We start from the raw sequence: 21,018 nt of genomic DNA, 5'->3' as shown, positions 1-21,018 counted from the left end.
TCTTCCTGGGAACACTTTTTCTTTTTTAAAGATTATTTTTTATGTGGACCATTTTTAAAGTCTTTATTGAATTTGTTATAATACTCTTTCTGTTTCTATGTTTCAGTTTTTTGGCCACGAGGCATGTAGCTCCCCAACTAGGGATGGAACCCGTGCCCCTGCATTGGGCGGCAAAGTCTTAACCACCAGACTGCCAGGAAGTCCTGAAACACTTAGTCAATAAATCACTTGTGCACAAATCCTGATTTCAAGATCTGCTTCTGGGGGAAGCCCAACGGGAGATGTGTGTTCTTTAGTACAGTCACCATGTTGATGGATGGCTGTCTCTGAGGCAGTGAGGTTTCCAAACCCAACTGGACCCTGCACCTGCTAAGCAGTACTTTGAGCTTTTTGTTCATTACACCTGGTATCTATCCTCTGTAAGACCTTTGGAAAGTTGAGGCCGCCAGCAGGTGGCCTCGCTTCTCCCCATGCCTCCTCCTCCAAGTGCACAGACCCTCTTACAAACTTCTCAGTCTCAACCTTCCCTTTTAGCGCCTCCTCAGTGGGAAGAACATTTGTTCCCACCTCTAGAGGCAAGATTTCATCCCTTTGCTTGACCCTTGTCAACCTCTGCACCTTGGCTTCTAAACATGTTTAAATATTGCTCAGACTGAAACAAGATACAGCTGAAAAAATTCTCTCCATATTGGAGATCTCCAAAGCCAGCCACTATCCTTTTTCTCTGTTCTTCATCAAGGGTCTAGAAGAGATGAGTCCACTTGCTGCCTCAACCCTTCATGCTACAACCTGCAGTGATCTAGTTTTTGAAGCACCCCCTCAATCCATTGAAGCACTTCTCTGTGAGGCAAGAATGGCTTTCAATTCTTCATGCCCCATCTTAAGAGCTTGCTATGTGCCAAGCCTTGCGTCGAGTTCTTTAGATGTGAACCTCATTATTGAGGCTGCTACCTTCACTTGTCACCCACTGACCACATTCCTTCACACCTCATGATCCAAGTCTAAAACCTGGATTCCTCTTCTCCATTCTCCCACATCCAATCCGTAAGCAAGGACATATTTGACTCTACTACTAAAATACACTTTGAACCTCTCTTCTTGTCTTTATCTCCATCACCAACAGCTTTGTCCAGGCCACCATCATCTCTAGCCTTTTAAATATTCTCCCCTCTTCCTTGCTTATTCTATTACAGTTTATTCTCCACATAGCAGTGATATGAGCTCATCAAAGCTCAAACCAAACAACTACACTGCTTAAAACCTTCCAGTGGGGCTGCCCTTGTGGTCCAGTGGTTAAGAATCCACCTTCCAGTGCAGGGGATGTAGATTTGATACTTGGTTGGAGAACTCAGGGCCCACATGCTGCAGGGCAACCAAGCCTGCACACCATAATTTGAGAGCCTGTGCAACGCAATAAGAAAAACCAGCATACTGCAATGAAGACCCAGTGCAGCCAAAACAAAAACAAAAAACCTTCCAAGGATTCCTACTACACTAAGAAAACCAGCACCTGTTGCCAAAATGGCCTACAAAGGCCCTGCTGGCCTCTGCCTCTATCTCACCTCATGTCATGCCACCTTCTCCATGTTTAGGCGGCACTGTTTTACTGAGAGTTCTGGAAACATACTTTCCCACCTCAGGGCCTTTGCACCTTCAGCTTCCTCTGCCTAAAGTGTTCTTTTCTCACCCTATCAATCTCAGTTCTTATTACAGAGATGCCACTCACCCTCTGCCCCAGTTTCTCTTCTTCAGTCTTTTGTTTTCATATTACTTAACAGGGGTTATCTTGTTTACTCAGCTTTGTCCACCACCGACTCCCTCTTGTAAGCTCTGCAGGCAGGAACATATGCTTACTCAGTTTTCTCCCCAGGGATGGTGGGGATAGGACAGTGCTGGTGCTTAGTAGAAGCATAGGACATTCAACACAAACATTCCTTCTCCGTTATTTCTGAGGCCCACCTGCACCTCATGCCTTTCCCACATGCCGCGGGGCAACTAAGTGTGAGCACCAAAGAAGCACTTTGCGCTTCCTGTCACAATATGAAGCTTTCCCAGTGACCCCCTTGTGGTGGTTTGGGTTGCCTCAAATCTAGACGTGGAGACAAAGACCTGGACTTGTCTATTTGGTGGTCTGTTTGGGTGGTGATCCCAGAGAACATAAGTGAGGGATTGAAGTGAGACAGGGAAAGGAAAAAACCAGTAAGAGTGTAATAATGAGCGAGTCACTTGCTGCTGTGGACAACGGGGGCTCAGTCCTGCTGGGGACCTCTGGAAACTAGACCACATTTCACCATCATTCCACCAGAGGATGGGGAGGTGGGGCATTTATCACCAACTGGCATCTCCATTGGCTGAGGTTAGTCCCTAGGGGTGTCTGCTCCCCAGCAATTCTGGGTCACGGCTGTAGCACACCCAGGCAACCTGCCGTGGAGATGGAGAGAGCTCCAATGTAGAGAAGCAGAGAGATTTCGGCTTTTGAGGTGTGAAGCTGACAGTGTACTGAGGAATGTCTACAGCTGCAGAGCTCAGTGGGTACAGCAATATTGAGAAAGACATCAACGGTGTCTGCCACGCCTCCTCATGGCTTAAACTAGCTTACTTTGCGTTTCTGTCATTTCTGAATAAAGAAGCCCCGATTATGCAGCTTACCTCAGTTCTTTCCACAGAGGCAGCCACGTCCATGTTGGGTCAGCCTTGTGTACAAGGCACTGCTGCCAGGAGCACTTTCCTTCACATAAACAACAGGAGGAGCTACTGAGGGGTCACTGGGGGCAAAATTTATGGGATGACTGCAGGGCAAGGTGTCAAAAATGGCTCATTGTTGTTCATTCATGGAGTGACGCCACCTAGTGTCTGGGGAAGAGCTCTGAACGCAGAGGAACATCCAAACATCTGGGGAAATATTAAGGTGCCTACCCTAATCTCAGGAAGTATGGGCTTTCCTTGTGGCTCAGCTGGTAAAGAATCAGCCTGCAATGTGGGAGACCTGGGTTCGATCCCTGGGATGGGAAGAACCCCTGGAGAAGGGAAAGGCTACCCACTCCAGTATTCTGGCCTGGAGAATTCCATGGACTATTATAGTCCATGGGGTCACAAAGAGTTGGACATGACTGACTGACTTTCACCCTAATCTCTTTCCCAGTGTATAAAGAATTCACTTTTGGTGCCACAAAACCTCAAAGTATGATGTCTAAACTGACTTTTGAAGACATAGTTCTTTTAAACAGCACATGAACAGAAGTTAATTGGTGAGCCCCAAACTGAGATGATCCACAATGATCTGCTGACTTCCTTAGCTACTGGAAAGTTGATTTTCTCTTTACTGACCTGAAATCAAGTATTGGGAATACATTCAGCTGCAGAGAACAGACATGCTACTTTAGGGGCTCATATAGACTGGAGCTTCTTCATCTTATGTAATGAGAGGACAGGTAGTAGATGGTTGCAGCTTGACTGTGCTGCCATGGACTCAGACATCCCTCACTTATAACTGGATGAATGATGAGTGAGTCCACTGCTTAATCCTTCTACTGAAGGGGAGTTCTGTGTAAAGGTAATTTTATTTTGTATTACTATGTTTAAAATTTTTTGGCTGCACCCTGTGGCCTGTGGGACCTTAGTTTTCCAACCAGGGATTGAACTCACTTCCAATGAAGGTCATTGGAAGGTGGAGTCTTAACCACTGGACTGCCAGAGAAGTTCCAAGGTAATTTTAGAGACTAGAGAAGTAAAAAAAGAAAAGAAAAGTAGTGCTAAAACTAATGAGCATATTTTTTAGGATTTGGCAGTGTTCTCTTTAAAAAGTGTTTTGTCTGATACCTGGTCCTGGCCTTTGTCATACATAAAATAGATATTTTCTCTTTTGTTTTGTTCTGTTGCCTCACATATTGTAAGGCTATAGTCATTGCCATGAGTAGAGGCAATTGAGCAGAGAGAGACTCTGGGCCTTGGAAGCACACGAGTTTGTCAATCTGTGACCAGTTTTGACCTACAAAAAGGACGGTGTTTTATAGTTCATTGTAATCAGACTGAGTGCTGATTCTGAAGTAACTTTCTCAGCTCCTCGGTGACCAAGCGAGGACTCAAACACTGCTTGGCGCTTGTGCTGCCTCTCTCCAATTTTTTATTCAACACTCCCGGTCTTCTGGCCTCTGGGTAATAAAGCTAAAGATAGAAACTTTTCCTACTTTTCAAACTTGCCTGTGCCCCCTCAGAATTTGTGAGAAAACGCAGCCAGCATCTTCTGGAAGATGAGGAGGGCAGTAAGATTCCAGAGCCACCTTCCGGCTGACATTTGAGCCCTGCTTTCAGCACGGTCAAGCCTTTTGGAGGCAGCGTATGGCTTGTATCAAACTCTATATTTAGGAAGAACAACTGTGAACTATGACAGGAATTCTCTTTAACACTTATCCTTAAACCGAGTTCCCCTCCAGCCCCGAGCTGGGAGCAGCTCTCAGTACCGGGTGAAGCACAGATCGCTTGAGCTATTTCAGCCACATGAAAAGCATCGGAACCGAGATCACAGCTCAGAGGACACCCGGCGTCCCTTCCACTCACTGAGGAGCCTTGTTCTTGTACCTGGCTGCCTGGGACTTTCCTCAGGCAGGAAACAAGTGCATAAAGCAGGTAAGCAGGAGGACTCACCTTGGGCAACCGGGTTTTCTGAAAGAAATTCCCTGGCTACCTAACTTGAAGTGGCTACTTCTAACTTTGTAGGCTTGTAACTAGAGGGTGTAACTTCCTTGTAAATTCACTCTCCACTGGTTATGTTGCTGCTTCTGTTTTCTAAATTGTTCGGAGGGTGGGGAGGTTGAAAGAATATTGAACTAAAAGTAGTTTTCATTGATAGTGACTTGAAGAAAATTTTCACGGTCCAGCTAAGATGACTCTGACCCTGAACACTGTCATTTTGATTCTTATGGCCAGGGTTCCAGTTGATCAGCTGCAGACCCGACTCAAGCTGTAAGCCTAGAAATAATTAGGAGAACTAAGGGCAGAGAAAAGCTATGATGCTAGCTCTTTGGTTTACCTGAACACAAATCATTGCCAGAGCTGTTAACACATTACAAGTTTAAAACGCTTTTCTCTTCTCCCTAAGTGCCAGGCTTGACCTCAGTGATAAAGTTGTATCAACTTATAGAACTGTTAATACTGTCTTTTCGAAAGCCACCCTTCGATCACAGGGTTCTCCAGACCCAGCAGAGAGGGCAGCAACCCTGTCTCTCTGTGTGGGCACCAGAGGCTGATGCGTGGCACGCGGACTGCCTCTTCCTCTCGGCACATCTCATGCACAGTTGAATAAAGAGTTAGTTTGGACAGCTGAACATCTTTCTGCACCCTTCTTGGGAATTATTTTTAGCTGCAGGACAGAAGATAATTCCCTGTGAGACTGAGCTGTAGCCACTTAATTGACCTTTAAAAAGAACAAAGCCCCCTCTCTCCGTATATTGATTTATTTTCCTCTGACTCCCTTCTTCTTAAATTAGTACTATTAATGTTGACAAATGTTTAGTACATGAAAGAGTCTTATTTAGAAGTCAGATATAGATGCTGTCCAATCAAATACCAGCTGAGGAATACTGTTCATGACTCAGCGTATAGACCATTAAAGATCCCCACAGACTTGCACAAGCGCCAGGAAAATTCAACCGTGCTAAACTGGCAAGCATTTCCATTATGATACAGGCTTTGTAAAAGTCCATACACTCCTGGTCAAACTGTCTGTGTTCTTCAACTGAAGCCAGAACTAGGAGACGCAGTAATAGAGGTACTCTAAAGAGTGTCTCCTTGGATGCAAAGCTGTGGTCCCGATGTGAATGGAGTTGTACATCTAAGGCACAGCTCTCTTTTTGGGGGCCCGGGATGCAGCATGCAGAAACAGAAGGAAGGTGCATTCTACACCCTGCATCCCTAATGGAGGTGAACGCAGGGCCATGAAAGAGCCAGGGAACACTGTCTATTTTTATTCACCAGTGTGCTTTGCCCTGATTTCTCTGAGAATAATGAGGACAGCAGGATGGGCTGCAGAACTGATGAACACGAACGTTATCTGCCTGTTTGCAAGGAATTAGAGCTGGATCTGACCAACTTTCTAGAGGTGTCTCTCTCTCAGACTGACATATATGTTGAGAAGGAATCTGTATGCAAATAAGGTTATACCAAAGCTATATTGGAGACAAGGCCCGAGGAATAGCCATCCGTTAGGCTGAGGGGTCCACAACACACAACGAATCCAGTTTAGCAAAAAACAAAATCAGTCTAATTAAAAAAAAAACCATCCAGTACAAATGCAATCATTCATTGCCTTATTTTTTTCACATTTTAACTTGTTATTTTAACAACATAAATAAATTCCTAATCCCCACATTTCAAACTGACATACATTTTTTAAAGTTCTCAAGTGTTAATAGTTAAACTTTAATTGTACACCTATAGAGAATGCTATAGGATGAGATATTTAAAGTCCTGTGAGAATTATTGCTTTGCCTGACTTCTAATAGCTTTTGAGGAATAGAAACATTAAATATTAAACTACGAAGCTTTTCTTTTTGAAATTGAGCTTTGTGTCCTAGATCCAAAAATTTTAAATCCTTCATTGACTTTTTTACACTGCAGAAAAGATAGCAATCTATCTGAAACATATTACAGAGCAAAATGCATTCCTGATTGTTCGATTTGTGATAGCTCTTTAATTTTTTTAACCATATTGAAAATAATTCTACCTAGACCCTTATGCATGGTGGCTATATCTGTATATTACCAAAACATTCAGGTAGAACTTTAAAAAAAAAAAACCCATTGTTTTCAGGTATGTGATTCCAAAGACCATATAGTTGCATGTACTATTTACGAGAGTTTAAAAAATAATGTAATGATTTAACTTCATATAATAGAGCCTAACACTTTGAAGATTTTTTTCAGAGTTCTCAGATCCTTTATTTCTAAAGTGTTGTGGGGCATCACTATCGCAATTCTTACTCTGTATTAAAACTGTATAGCAGTAAAGAACTAAAGGTCTCCAGCTAAAAGCAATGGCAATAAAACAATAAATACTTGCATCATGCCTTTATATACTTCACAAGGCATTTTCAGGGCCCTTATGTCATTTTGATTCTTACCACAACCTGTGAAGCAGGTAAAATTTAAAGAAGAGGAAATGGGCCCCAGGATGCTGACTGACATAGTTCAGGTGACATTGGACTTGTGGCAAATGCAGGCACTGCTGTGTTCAATTACTCACCAGTAACCCACACTCTTACATCAGTCAATTGAGGAAATGCTAATCAACCCAGTTTACAGTTTGGGGTTTAAAAAGCAGCATGTTTTTAATTCACTGAATTTCAAACTTTACCACTTTTCCCTGTCATATTTAATAGACCAAGCTAAGACAACACATGTACAGAGCTGGGCTGTTCCCTGCTCCCTGAACCCAGTAGACCACGACCACTAGTCACTGGGCTCAAAGTCAGGTCTTCAACTGAAAGAAAGCAAAGGTCCTTTCAGAAGGAAGCACTGCTTCACCTTGGGGATCTGACACCATCATGTAAGTCCTATGTGCTTCCAGAGAGTGTTTCATTAAAAGCAAAGAAGACAGAGGTGAAGCTTGCTTGCGAGCTGCTGGGTTTACAGAGCCCAGGCTCTGGACACACAGAGCAGGGAGATGCGGCCCCCAGGTCTCTGGTTGGAACAGATACGTGCCCAGCAAGCAGAGAGCATCGCAGTAATAGGAATGAAGTATGGGCCATTTCTCCTTGGGTGTTTGACGCAGGGGAGGCGCTCCCCATGGACTGACTGCACAGCCCTGGCAACAACTCAGTTCAGATCAAAAGTTCAGTTTCAACCAGAAAGCTTCCGAGGCCCCAAACAAAGGTGTTTTATTCCCACAACCTCTTTGCTTTGCCGTTCTGGGCAGGAGGGCAGGAGGGCAGGGAAGGAGATGATAGCGCCTTTCAAGTTTCTGATTGCCTATCAGGAGCATCAGGGGCAAGGCATCTCAGCATTTCTCCTCCTGAATGATTTATCCAGTGCTCTAGTGTTCCCTGTCCCTGAGGCCTGAGGAAGGAGAGTCTCTAAGTAACCGGAAACTGAGACTGAAAGAATATATGGCCAGTGAAAGGGGTGACTGCCCAGCTGAATCATGAGTCAAATTCAAATTTATCACTCCTGAGAATCTGAACGCCACCACCTCTAACAGTTTCTTACTTGTTTTTTTAGGGATAAGACCGCGTCAGTATGTCGAAACAGCCAGTTTCCAATGTCAGAGCCATCCAGGTGAGTAGACACATTTGCGTGTTCGCATCAGCAACTTCCAGCCTGTTTGCTTAATAAATCAGACTTTCTGTGATCGTTCACCCACCTGATGATTAACTTCACAGAGAGAAGAAAGACTTGTATAAGGTACAATTCAGGAAGAAAAAAGGCTGGTAATATACAGCTGAGAAGGGAGAAGCTGTTTCTGTGTAAATATGCATAATTGTAAGGGACTCAAAGTTTATGAATGAGAATTAAACGGCCTTCTACAAAAATGTAGTGCACATGTTTTTGATATGTTTTTTGATGTGTAAGTTTTTGATATGCTCATTGATAGAAATTTTAAAATTCCATTTTCATTTTTAGATCCATTGTCAACCCATCTGTTCAGAATACATGGTTCTTGAAAAACATCCTTTTCTTGTCAAGTGTTCTTCCCAAGGCTTGGGCGTTTATCTTTTAAAGTCTGTATTCTATTATGTCTCCTCATGCCCTCCCAGCAAACAAATTCTTTGATTGCTTCAACAGACTTAAGTGTTACCTACAATAAGGGGAGGGGGAAGCAGGCATTTTGGAGCCCAAACACAATTACAGAGAAAGCTTTTAGTATTTGTTTTGACTCAATACTAAATTTGTTATTTGTCTTAAGAGCTCAGTGTTTAACTCTCAAATGGCTCCCACCCTGAGATGCTGGGCACAATGCTTTATTGTGCAAAATTCCATCTTTCCTTTCCATCAAAATGGAGTTATCTGTACTTTCTCTAATGGAACTTTTAAACTTTTTTTTTTCCTGGACTTTCATGAATACTGCAGAGCATATGGCAGCTCCTGAATACTTGGGGTCTGATGCACAATCACACATACACCTGTTCATAAGCAACTGACTGTATGTTGAAGGGACATGTATGTGGTCAGGTTGTGAGGTGAAGGATCCTAGCACACACAGGTGGTGGAAGTGGGTGGAGGGATGTATCTTTACCTGTCATGATAATGCATAGCCTTAAGTGGAGGGGGTCCTTAAGTGGCAAGATGTATAATAACCTCAGAAAACCTGTCACAGAACAAACCACCCAGGAAGGGCCTATCGGCCAGGAATCAACTTTGCATTGCCATGCTTGCCCTCCGGTGTACACCTGATGAGTCTCTGATGTACCCCACACTGGTAGTAGACTTCATTTTGCCTCCCAGGCCCATAGGCATCCTTGAGCCTTTGAACTGTCAGTGTTACCCAGTGTGTGTAGCTGTTACTGGTACAAGCTGTGAAGCCAGAGATTACTGGAGCTTCAACCCTTAATCCATTTTGTACTGTTTCCACATCTGTAAACAGGTAACAGCACTCACCTGCTGCACCTGGTGATGCTTAAAACACCTTCTGGGCTGCACACAGAAGATGCTTAAAACAGTATAGTAAGCCCTCCTTAAGGGTCAAACTGTTATTATAATAATCATTCAGGAATGCTCTATGCTCTACATTAAAGTGACAAAAAATAATACCATTTAATCACTGCACTTGAAGCTCTTGAAGTACTAAACAAAATTTCCTTTTTATTTTGCAGAACATAAAAACATAGTCTCTCAGTCTGCCTTTTCTTCTTTTCCTTTTACAGCTGAAAATGTGTTGATTTTTCTTCCTTAGTGCTTCCTAGCCTCCCTCAAATCTACAATGAAAACTCATCAGTATTCTATTAATTTTGACCTTGATATATTTTTAGGTCTGTAATATTTAAAAAAACTCTCATTGACTGTTCATAATAGCTGTTGTTATACTGCATTTTTAAAAAATCCATCTAGGATACGTGTATATGTGTGGCTGAGTCCCTTCACTGTTCACCTGAAACTATCACAACACTGCTAATCAGCTATACTCCAATACAAAATGTTTTATGTGTTAAAAAATAAAAATAAAAATTAAAAAAATCCATCTACTCTACCAACAAAGGCAATACAGTACTTCCTTATGGATGTGGTATCACCTCTTTCAATGTATTTTGTGCCAGACAGAAAGCCTAATTTAATGCCCCTTCAAAGGAAATTTTATTTCTTGTGGTTAAATAGGATCTGCACTATCTGATATTTTCCTATCATCTCACATTAACCTAAAGTAGGGTCTATTAAATAAAATATGAAAATGTTTACACAGTACAAAATGCTTTATTGTAGGAACATTATCTAGGGTATGGTCTTATGCAGAACAAATAGAAACCTCAACTGATGAGGGAGTGCCCTCGTTGTATAAATACTAAAGATCTTAAATATTCTATTCAACACACTCTAGCCACTTCTTTTTATTAGGCTCTTATCTCTAATCCAGTTCAGCTGTCATATTCTGGGCGCATGCTTTGTTCCAGTCACTATACGAAGTGTCAGCTATGCAAAGATGAATTGAAACCTGATCCTGGAGTTTGAGGGGCTCATGGTCTCCAGGACTATGTGACTGGGCAACTTATTTCATCCTTTTTGTGCCTCGGTTTCCTCATCTGTCAAGTGGGGAATTCATCACATGTGAGCTCATAGGGTTGTTGTGAGGGTTAAATGAATCCATATGTGTAAATGCCTAGGTCAATCCATGGCTTATTGCAACTGCTCAATAAATATTAGCCATTATTATCAATCATCATCATTGTAATCATGTGGTTCCCAAAGTGTGTCTCTTGGAAGAGTTGTTTTGTGAGATGCTGTTAATTAAAAAGTTTCATGAAAAAGTGTTTGGAAACACTGCACTAAGCAAAGTTGAATAGGATCCTTACTGCAGGATTTCTCAGAGTCCATAACTTGCTAATAACTTTGCAATTTCCAAGAAGGCAGTGATATATGCAATACTTTTTAAACATATTGGACCTTTGAAATGAGTATCTTGTAGGATAGTATTTTTCAGTGCAAACTTCTAGAAGTAATGGCTAGATCTCTATTTTGTCTGGATTGAGCAAGTTGAAGCCACTGTCAACCATACTTCTAGCAGTCAGGCATAGGTAATTGAATTACTGTACCTATGTGCTTTAGACAACATGAGGCCAAATGGTTACAGATCTCTACCTGGCCATTCACTCACTCTGTGACCTTAGTTATCCTTAGTTTATCCTTCTGTAAAATAAGGACAATCATACTACTGAATGGGATTGTTATAATGAATACACAAAATAATGTACGGCAAGTGCCTGGTTTACAGCGCACAAAGTCCTTAAGAGATGGTTCTTCCAATTATCCAAGTAATGCATGGAATGGCCTTGCTTTCTCTTCAGCTGCTTCCATCTCCTCCCATGAGACCCACCCTTAGAGGACATGGATAGTTGTCTTTCACATTCACATTGAAGAAGAGACTGTGTTTGAATTATAAGAAGATTCTAAGTCTACATTTCTTTCAACTGTATTAATGAAATCTCATTTATGCCAGGGGCATAAAAATATCCTGAATAAATCAGTTAATCCTTCCATAGCCTGGAGAGGGCCTTAGTCTTCCAAGCAGCTGATAAGGTTCTGGACTGGATGGTGGCCCACCTCTTCTGTAAAGAACCAAATAGTGAATACTTCAAGATTTACAGATCACTGGGTCTCTGTAGCACTACTCAACTCTACTGTGACAGCACAAAGGCAGCCATAGGCAATATACAAGTGAATGGGGGTGGCTATGTGTCAGTGAAAATTTCTTTGCAAAAACAGGTGGCAGGATGGATTTGGCCCATGGGCTGTCGTTTGCTGACCCTGGTTTTGTACTCTGTAGTCTGCTTCTTAAACCCCACTGTTGATGGGAATGGAGTTGCAACCAAGGTAACCTCAGCACACTAGGCACGGTGGATCTGACACTTTCAGATGAAAGAATGTGACGTGACAGGTGGTGGGGCAAGCTAGAACTGCCGGGAAATCTAACCCCATCAGCGATCTGTTCACTAAGTCTAATGAGACCAAGTGACAATGACCACTGGCAGCACATGCCTGTCTTTCCCCTGCCTCCTGAACACACCCCCTTTGGAAGGTATCATGGGGCCTCCCTGGAGCCTCAGCCCACTGAGAGCCAATGTTCTCTGGGTCATCAATGGCCCTTTTTCTCCATTGATGATCAAAGTGAGTAGAGTATTATTGTCCTTTCCCACGAGATCTGAGAGTTTCATGGTTGAATGGAAAAGAGTCCTGTATCCTAGTCATAGCTGGGCTCTGTGACTTCACGCCCCCATGGTCCTTGTGAGCTGCAAAGGGCATGGGGGCTGGGTGGGAGTGATGCTGCATTAAATGACCTGTAAGCCTCTGTCCAGCCTCTAACAGTCTACAAACTTTTTACTTTGGTCGAATTTACTTATATCCCTTTGTTGTATGCCAGTCTGCCTTAAATCACTTTGGAAGTCACACTTACAGGTTAATCATTACTACACAAAAACACTGAAAAACCTATTAGCTTAAAATAGTAATAGCTATTACCTTTCACAATTTGATCTTGACCATTACAGACACCATAAAGGACAACATTACAGATATTTCAGATATTTCAACATTACAGATAGTTATTAAAAGGACAGTATGGAGGTTCCTCAAAAAACTAAAAATAGAACTACCATATGATCTATGAACTTCTTGAGACTAATTTCTAAGGTTTATTATTAGGATGATTATAATAGTCACAGTTTCTTCCGGGTTTACTATGTACTTGGCACAATGCAATGGGATTTCCATGGATTGTAATGAAAGGTTTGGAGAAGCAAAAGCACTCACTCAAAATCACACAGCACGTGAGTTGAAGAGTCAGGAGCTGAACCCAACTTGCTTAATCCCAAAGCCCATGTCAGGAACCACCCTGCAAAACTGTCCAGTCTCATTGCTTACCATCTCCACCTTGGCACACAGAATAAGGATGGAGGGGTGGGAGCAGACTATCTGAAAGGTAATCATACTGACCAAGGCTACTGGAGAGAGAATTACCGTTTTATAGATGCTGAATCCTCCCTTTTAAAGCCCTCAAACTGACATGCAGAACGGCTATCAGCATTTCAGCATAAGCAGCTAACAGTTTACACTGATTAAAGTCACCTTACATGTAAGTTGGCTAGGAGTGAAAAGTACAAAGTACAGTAACTCAGTGACAAACGTGGTCTGGAAATACAAATGACCATGGCCACTGAATCCTACCACTCTGCTTAACTGATTTAATCAAGCTGCTTGTGAAACTAGACCTAACTTCTTTATCATACATTTTAGAGGAATGATTGTATGAGCCTTGAATCATTAGTTGGTGTGTGGCCTCTTACCATGGGAAGTTTCCATTATCACCCAATCCATGTGTAGAACAGAATATCTTGATGCCCCTAGTTTTAGTACGTCTTTTCTTTCCCCATCCATTACCATTGCTCTTCCACACTCCATTGCCCAGGGCATAAGGGCTCCATGGAAGAAGAAAACAGCCCGACAAAAAGAATTACAGACAGGTGTTAGGGACTCTAATCCCATGTACAATTTTCAGTTTAAAAAAAGATTTCAGGTATATGACAGTCCTTGGTACAAAGGAAGAGACTATCACCACCCATGGTTTGTCAGTTAATCAAATATATTTATGAAAGCTAAAAATAATAATGATGATACATACCTTTCTTTACTATTTTATTTAAATTTGTAAAAGAGAAAAAAACGAATTTTCATCTACCACGTTTTTCTTTTGACCTTGGATCTACTGTTCCTTTCTTAAGTAAACCACTGTAATCCATTGTTTATGATTTCCAATGCTGGTTTCTTTGAAGTGCAGCCAGAACTTAAAATGGAGCAATTTGACTCTAGAGCTACTTCCAGCTGGTGATCTTTGCTGCTCTGCCCAGGGCTCCATATTGGTGACATGAGGCAAACAGCCATATACTGACGAAAAGATGTCATTTTTTGAGGCTGACATTCACAAGTACATCAGAAACATAACCTACCTCCAACCAATTGTACACATTATCTTAATAGCTGTACAGTACATTCTTGATATCTGCTTTTCCCTGGATGACAAGACTACGGTTGAGTCACTCAGGAAATTATTGAAGAGAACAAAAAGTGTTGAGAACAGAGCGGGGAAAAAAACCTTTCAATTTGAAACATCATGAGTGAAGAACTGGGGCTGAGTGGGAGTTTCTCAAAATGGTGTTGAGTGGGAAAGTTTTGTGTATTCTGAATCCATTTCACATTTCAAGAATCTCTACAGACAAAGAAGTTATGTATTCCAGTGATATAGAATTTTATTTTAAAATGGGTTGAATATATTTTAGATGGTGTATGTATGTGTGTGTGTGTGTGTGTGTGTGTGTCTGTCTGACTTCCTAATTTGGGCTAATACATTAAATAAGAAATCTTAGTTTTTAGTTAGATATAGGTAAAACACATCTCTTTCTGAAATTCTGTGAAGATGCTAGAAATCTCAAAATGCCATACCCTGCTCCATTCAGAGAAGGACTAGGATGTAAGAATAGGAAAGCTCAGGAAGAAATACTGCAAAATGCAACCCTGTAGGGGTTCTTCTACACGCGGGATGGGAGAAAGGCATGGGGGATGCTATAGATTCTGGCAGGAGCTGCTGGAAACTTCTGAAAATGAAAGCTAGAACCCACAGGGAGTCATCTGAAACAAATACGCAATGGGAGGAAACTCCCAAAGCCTGAAGACTAAAAAGAGAGATGGAGTGGGGACCAAAAGGAGGGGGAGATCAGAGGACAATGGCTCTGGAAAGCAAAGTGGAGTGCGATTGTCAGCACTCAGTGGCTGGCAGCGATCAGAACCCAGCCCACTGGGTAAAGATGTCACTGCATTGTAAGTCACACAGGAGTGGCTTTGGAGGGAATACTGTTTCCAGAATTCTCGGGCTCAAAGCCCGGAGCCAAGCAGGAGAACAATACAAATAATTAAGGGACTGGTGGAATTAACTTACAGGGAATTCTTTCAGCTTTACTTTACCTGGTGAGATCAAGTGTAGTATTCATTTCACATCAGATAGGTCTATTATCAGGGAACTGTATCCTGTTCTGGCAAAAGATGATCTAGTAGATTTTTTCCATTCCCGACTTTGAGGATGTAACAAATTATGTATAGCTTGGGAAAGTGATGCAGTGGGTCTGCTGTGTCAGAGGCATATTTAAAAATATCTAAGATGAATGCATCTCAAGGACGGAAAAAATGCTAGAGAATGTGTTACAAAAGAAAAATAAAAGCCCACTTCCTTTACATTTATGCAGAATCTATATAAAGAAGGAAGTCCAACCTTATATCAACCCAAGGTCATTGATTTCTATGTTTATTTACTCTTTCATAAAAATGTAGCTCATATTCCAAACCCATTTTGAGTAGTGAATATGATGCTCAATTTGCAGATGGAAAAATCAAGTCATTGAGAAGGTATTCTGTTTGTGTTCAAACAGAGCAGGACACGGAAAGAAACAAGAACATGACAATTCTCCCACTGATGGAATAAAAACAGAGCGCTAAAGCTCTATACATTTCTGTGAGATTCAAATTATAAGGAATTTTCCTATGGCTCTAATTTAGTCTATAATTTGTCACTCAGATATCACCACCCTACAATTATATTAACGAATCATCTCTAATTATTTACAAAGTGCTCTGCCGGCATTCCCTTGGTGTGTATATTAACGACTGGATACTTGACATGTTCATAGGCTGCTGTAGATCCTGTCAAAAAACCCATTTAGGTTCCTGGTTTTTTGAGTGATGCCTTAAAGATGAAAAAGCATCAAGCCAGTTAATTAATGGCTCATTTTTCAGTGTTCCTTTGACACCTATTCTAGAATTATCCATTTTTGTGCCCCTTTTTCAAGGCCATTCTCAAGGTGTGAGTTTGCAATTTTAGAGCTGGTTTAGAGAATGTGAGAGTGGTTAGAGTTAACTTTGGTCAAGTGAAAAGAGCTCTTTGGAGAGGAGTTTGATAGAGTGAAAAAGTCTGTCCCTAAGGTCAGGGAATGTGGATCTGGAATCCTGGCTTTTTCTTGAACTGTTTGTGTGACATTGAGTATGTCATCTAACCTCTGTGAGGCTCAATTTCTTTGTGAATAAAATGAAGCTGACAGTCTGAACCTCAGAAGTTTGTGGTAAGGATGAAAGTGTGACAACAGCCTAGGCTGAATCTTGGGGTCTGGGGTGAATATGGCAGTGGGTGGGGGTGGGGAAGAGGCAGTCACTGTTCCACAGTATCACCGCCAGGTTAAGGTGAAAGCTAGTCCCAACCCAACTCTGCCACTTTGTCAGCACACATTTGTTAGCGAACAAGCAGAAACCATCTGCACAGTCTGTCTGTGAGCTAGGTGAAGCCTCGCCTCTCGTCCCTTTAAGTGCTCTGAGTGACTGCCAGTTTGCAGAAAAGATTCCTGTGGGGATTCTGTTGCCCCAGGCTGGCAGCTGTAAGCTGGAATTCCTCATTATCAATGGCTGGAGACAGGCCCATCTAGGGATCACTCTTCTGAGCTCTGAATCTAAAGATGCAAACTATAGGCATCAGATCCTTACACTCTGTTCAGCAGTATGGGAAAGTTCTCTCAAATATTTTAACCACTCTACATATTTTAACCTCCTCCACCTTCACCAAGAGAAGCCATTTCTAACACTCATTTCATTATCTCACCTATTTTTGACATTTCTGCAAACATTAAAGTCTCAGGCATTGGTGGAGACGAGGCTAACAGAAAACACTTGAAGCACCATCTGGAAAATGCGGTCTTAGTAATATTTTATTACCTAACCACCCCAGGAAGATGAACTCCCAGTTAGAGCAATGGTGTTTCCTCCAACTGCAGTTTAAACCAATCTGTGTATATAAAATATCACACTGTCTATGCTAAAGTGGTTAAAAGTAAATTACAGACATCTTAACCATGGGCAGAGTGAACATTTTAAATGTACATCAATACTCATCCACTTAGGGATGATCCCTTCCAATGGTTATCAGATTGGGCCCCGAGTTCCTTGGAACTGCTCATGGCCCAGGGCTTGGGGGAAGGAGGTGGGATCTGGGCACCCCATCACCTTGGCCAGAGCAGGTCCATCTCCACTGGGTCTGCATTTTAGATAGTCTCACCATGCTTTACTTAAAAGAAGGGTTTCATGGACAAGAGGTTTGAAAACCACTCATGAAGCCTAATATTCTTATTAAACAAATGGGGAAGATATGACTCAGAGCAGTTGTCACTTTTCCAAGCAGAGAGTAGCTGTAGCCACTCCTAGCAGTGGGCTCTTTTTTTCTACCATAGGCCACCCATGGACCATGGAGAGGCCACATGCATTGCTAAAATCAATCTTTGAGCAAGAAAAGGTGGTATTTCCTGACCATGTGCTTTACTAAATACATTATCCTGGATGATTTTTACATGTTCCATTACTGAAAACCACAACCTACCGTAAAGCATACACACTTGATTAAATGGGTTAGCTTACTAATCTTATATTTCAGAAACAATTATGCTAACTTGAACTTCCTATTAGGAAGATGCCCTCTGTAAATGCTTAATAAATGGGTAAGGATGGTGGTGATCTAATTAAACTTTTAGCCAGTTAACTTTTTTCCAAATAATCCCTATATCAACTTTTCCCCTCTTTCACCCAAACTGTAGTAATGGAAAGTTATTGGTTCAATATATATCATCCTCAGTGAGTCTTGTTTACATTGTTTTGATCTTATTTCAGGACCCTAATGATATTTCAACCAATCTAAGACACTGTCTATTGTAAAACACCAGTATTTTATGTCTTTCTAAGAAATAAAACCAATGCACCTATTAAAAATTAAGATACCATTGTCTGTAAGGCACTCTGATTTCAGAGATATTAAAAGAGGTGCCTTTTGGAATTCATGAAGTATGCTACAGTATTTGCCACCATATAAGACATACTTTCCCCCTTGTCTTATGCTCCCCCTCCTCCCTTCTTAAGGTCACCTGATGCTTCCAGTAAGCAGAGAAATAGCATAGAAGGTTCAGCCTTAGTATTTGCAAAATGCTTCCCTCTAAAATTGTGTTGTGATTATATTTGAACATATATGATACATACTGACCCCAAATACTTCTTGGCATGTTTTTGCCCTAGGAAAGGTGATGGACCTCCCTGGATACGTACTACAAACACTTTTTAATCTGTTTCTTTTCTGTGGGATCAGCCTTATTCTAGTAGGGAAAAAAGTTTTAAAGCCTCTGTGTGGAAAAAGTCACACACAACAGGACATAGCTCCTCCATGTTGCATGAACATGGACACTGGATACTTTCTGTGTCTTGAGTTAAACATTCCCCTGGCAACAGAACTCATATCAGGCAGTTTCAAATACACTTCCTAATATTCCGTTTGCTGTGGTACCAAAATTGTCTAAATTGAGTCATAAGGTAACAAAATATTTTGCTCCCTTTGCTCAGGCATCATTTTCATTCATAACATCAAAGTGCAACTTCAATTTTTCAAGCCCACATATCCAATTACTCATAAGGCAACACTTTTATCTCAAGTGAGAAAGAATACATTCTGCCTTAAAGAAAAGTCTTAATGCTTGTTTTATATGAGTGATACTCCTGGGTGAAAATGTTTTTGGTCTGCATTAAACATTCTTGCCTTTTGATAACAGATGAAAATATGCACAAAATTCAAATTTACATATTCTTTCCCAAGTCTGAATTACTGTGTCATTTATTTTCCTTACATAATTTAATGTTTAGCATATTTAGTGTGTTCTAGAAAGTTTTTTATTTTTACTAATGGATGGAAATTAGTATGTCATCTTGAAGGAGAAGAATCTATGAACTGTGGTACCAATGAACTTGACTTTCCAGCACTTTCCTCATGCACTGATCCACACAGTGGTGCGTCAGGGAGAAGGTAAAAGAGTGTCAATTACAGAGACCTAAGGAAGTGTGAGAATAGCCATAGGACGTTACGGGAAGGAAGAGGCGGTTTAGGAGGTATCATTGCCCTCCTCCTGTGGTAAATCTGAAGGAAGCTGAAGGAGGACTAAGGTGTGGGATGGTTTGTGCAAATGCCATTGCCTCCTCTCCTAGAATTATGTGTTCCTTCCTCATCCCAGAGAGCAGAAAATATTAAGCACCCCAGGAGGGCAACAGCCAGAACAAACTGTCTTCCAATTCTTTCAGCCAGTAGGGAGCTGTGAAATCACTGCACAGACCTAAGGATGAGTACCACAAATGTGGAATAAATGGAAGTCAAATTATCCTTTGCATAGTTTTGTACTGTCATTATAGCAATTTTCTTGAGGTGAAAAGCTTTAAAGATGTACTTTTCAGATTTGTTTTGCCTGACAATGATTACTGTCTCAGAATGTTATTGCCTTTTTTTACTTCTCTTAAGCTAAATCTTCCCTGCTTTCTCTTTTAGGCAAATATCAATATCCCAATGGGAGCCTTTCGGCCAGGAGCTGGGCAACCCCCTAGAAGAAAAGAATGTACTCCGGAGATAGAGGAGGTGAGGAAAACTGAGCTGGTAGAACTCGGCACCATCTTCCTCCTCCAATATCCTGACTAGACAGGGCCCAGAGGCAAGGCGAGGGCCAGCTTTCCAGGACGAGGAGGGCACGGGTGGATGTGGGTCAAGGAGTCATCACATAGAACACACATTTCTTTGGCTTTCTTGCTCAGTCAGCCATTGAAACATACTGCCTCTCACTTCCCTTCAGCTGACTCTAAGTGCCTGGCCCAGGTACTTGGAAGATGCTGAGTTTGGCATCTAGTTTATTTATTCATTGTCTATGTCAGCTTGTGTGTCTGCTATGTGTGTGTGTTTGTGTCTGTGTACGTGTATATGTAGGGGGAAGTGGAATCTCTCAGATGCTCTTGATTCAGTAGTAGTCACGAGCTTGGTAAGTTTTCACTCCAAGCTTTTATTGAATCGAGCAGGATACACTTAGTACAGCTTCTGATGAGCAATGAACCCCAGTGGGAACACAGGTAATAAGCACATTAAATTACTTGCAGATTCAAACAGAAAGCCCCAATCCCTGGATATTTCCTTTGAAAAGAGAAACTTGCAAGGGAGTCTATCAATTTCTGAATTTTCCCTCTCCCTCTAATTCTTTATGTTTCCTCCAAATTCAAATACCCAGTCTTCTAAAATGGGGGCTAAAATTCATCATGGGTACAAAAAATAGAGAATAGTTCCCCATCCAAATGTTTATATTTTTCCTCAATTGTGACTTTACTGATGAAACTTGGAAGGTCTGAGTCTGAAAAAAAAAAAGTTAAGGTCTTGGAGCAATAAATAAAGTCACAGGGCACTGCAAACTGTATTTTGTTTTTTAAAAGGTGAAGAGTTCTTTAAAGTTTTAGGTGACCTTTTTGGTATTTGGACCAAAAGAATCAGCATTTCAAAATTTCATAATAAAACTTTGGTTGTCCTGCATCTAACCTTTTGCTTTCTCATAAATAATTACTGATGTGGTCCTAAGTTAGTGGTTCCAGCCCCCTATAAAGAGAAAGATAATTTTTGAAAGGAGATAGAATCTTTGAGTGACATCACCAAGTTCTGGAATTTCAGTCACCCTTGATGAGTAACATTTTAAACATAAAAGCTGAAAAGATCCAGCCCTACTCTGATTTAATGGTAGATAATTTCAAGTTCTGCTGCTGCTAATCTGGCCACCAGTTAGCTCATGATCATGAACTCTCCTTTTGAACCTCTGTTTGCAAAATACGATCCCCCCTCCATTTCTCCAAGGGTCTCTGTAAGGAAAGAGTCAGTGATATAATGGACATGGCATAACCTAGCAGGTATTCAGTAAATTACTGTTCACTGACTGACTGAATTATCCAATTTTT

General features: G+C 41.4%; 1 protein-coding gene across 1 annotated transcript in view; it reads left to right on the top strand.

The window, feature by feature from the left end:
• Positions 1–4,345: 4,345 nt before the first annotated feature.
• The window catches only part of SMPX (small muscle protein X-linked), a 53,405-nt gene continuing 36,732 nt past the window's right edge, over positions 4,346–21,018 (top strand). The window contains exons 1-3 of the mRNA XM_027534530.1: positions 4,346–4,626; positions 8,215–8,271; positions 19,583–19,669. Of these exons, the coding sequence (XP_027390331.1) occupies positions 8,233–8,271; positions 19,583–19,669 (126 nt within the window). The 5' untranslated portion in view covers positions 4,346–4,626; positions 8,215–8,232. The remainder of the gene's footprint in view (positions 4,627–8,214; positions 8,272–19,582; positions 19,670–21,018) is intronic.

This window comes from Bos indicus x Bos taurus, chromosome X (genome assembly GCF_003369695.1).
Source record: "Bos indicus x Bos taurus breed Angus x Brahman F1 hybrid chromosome X, Bos_hybrid_MaternalHap_v2.0, whole genome shotgun sequence".
Taxonomy (NCBI): domain Eukaryota; kingdom Metazoa; phylum Chordata; class Mammalia; order Artiodactyla; family Bovidae; genus Bos; species Bos indicus x Bos taurus.
Note: the sequence above shows the minus strand (reverse complement) of the source record. Positions and strands in the feature narration are given on the sequence as shown.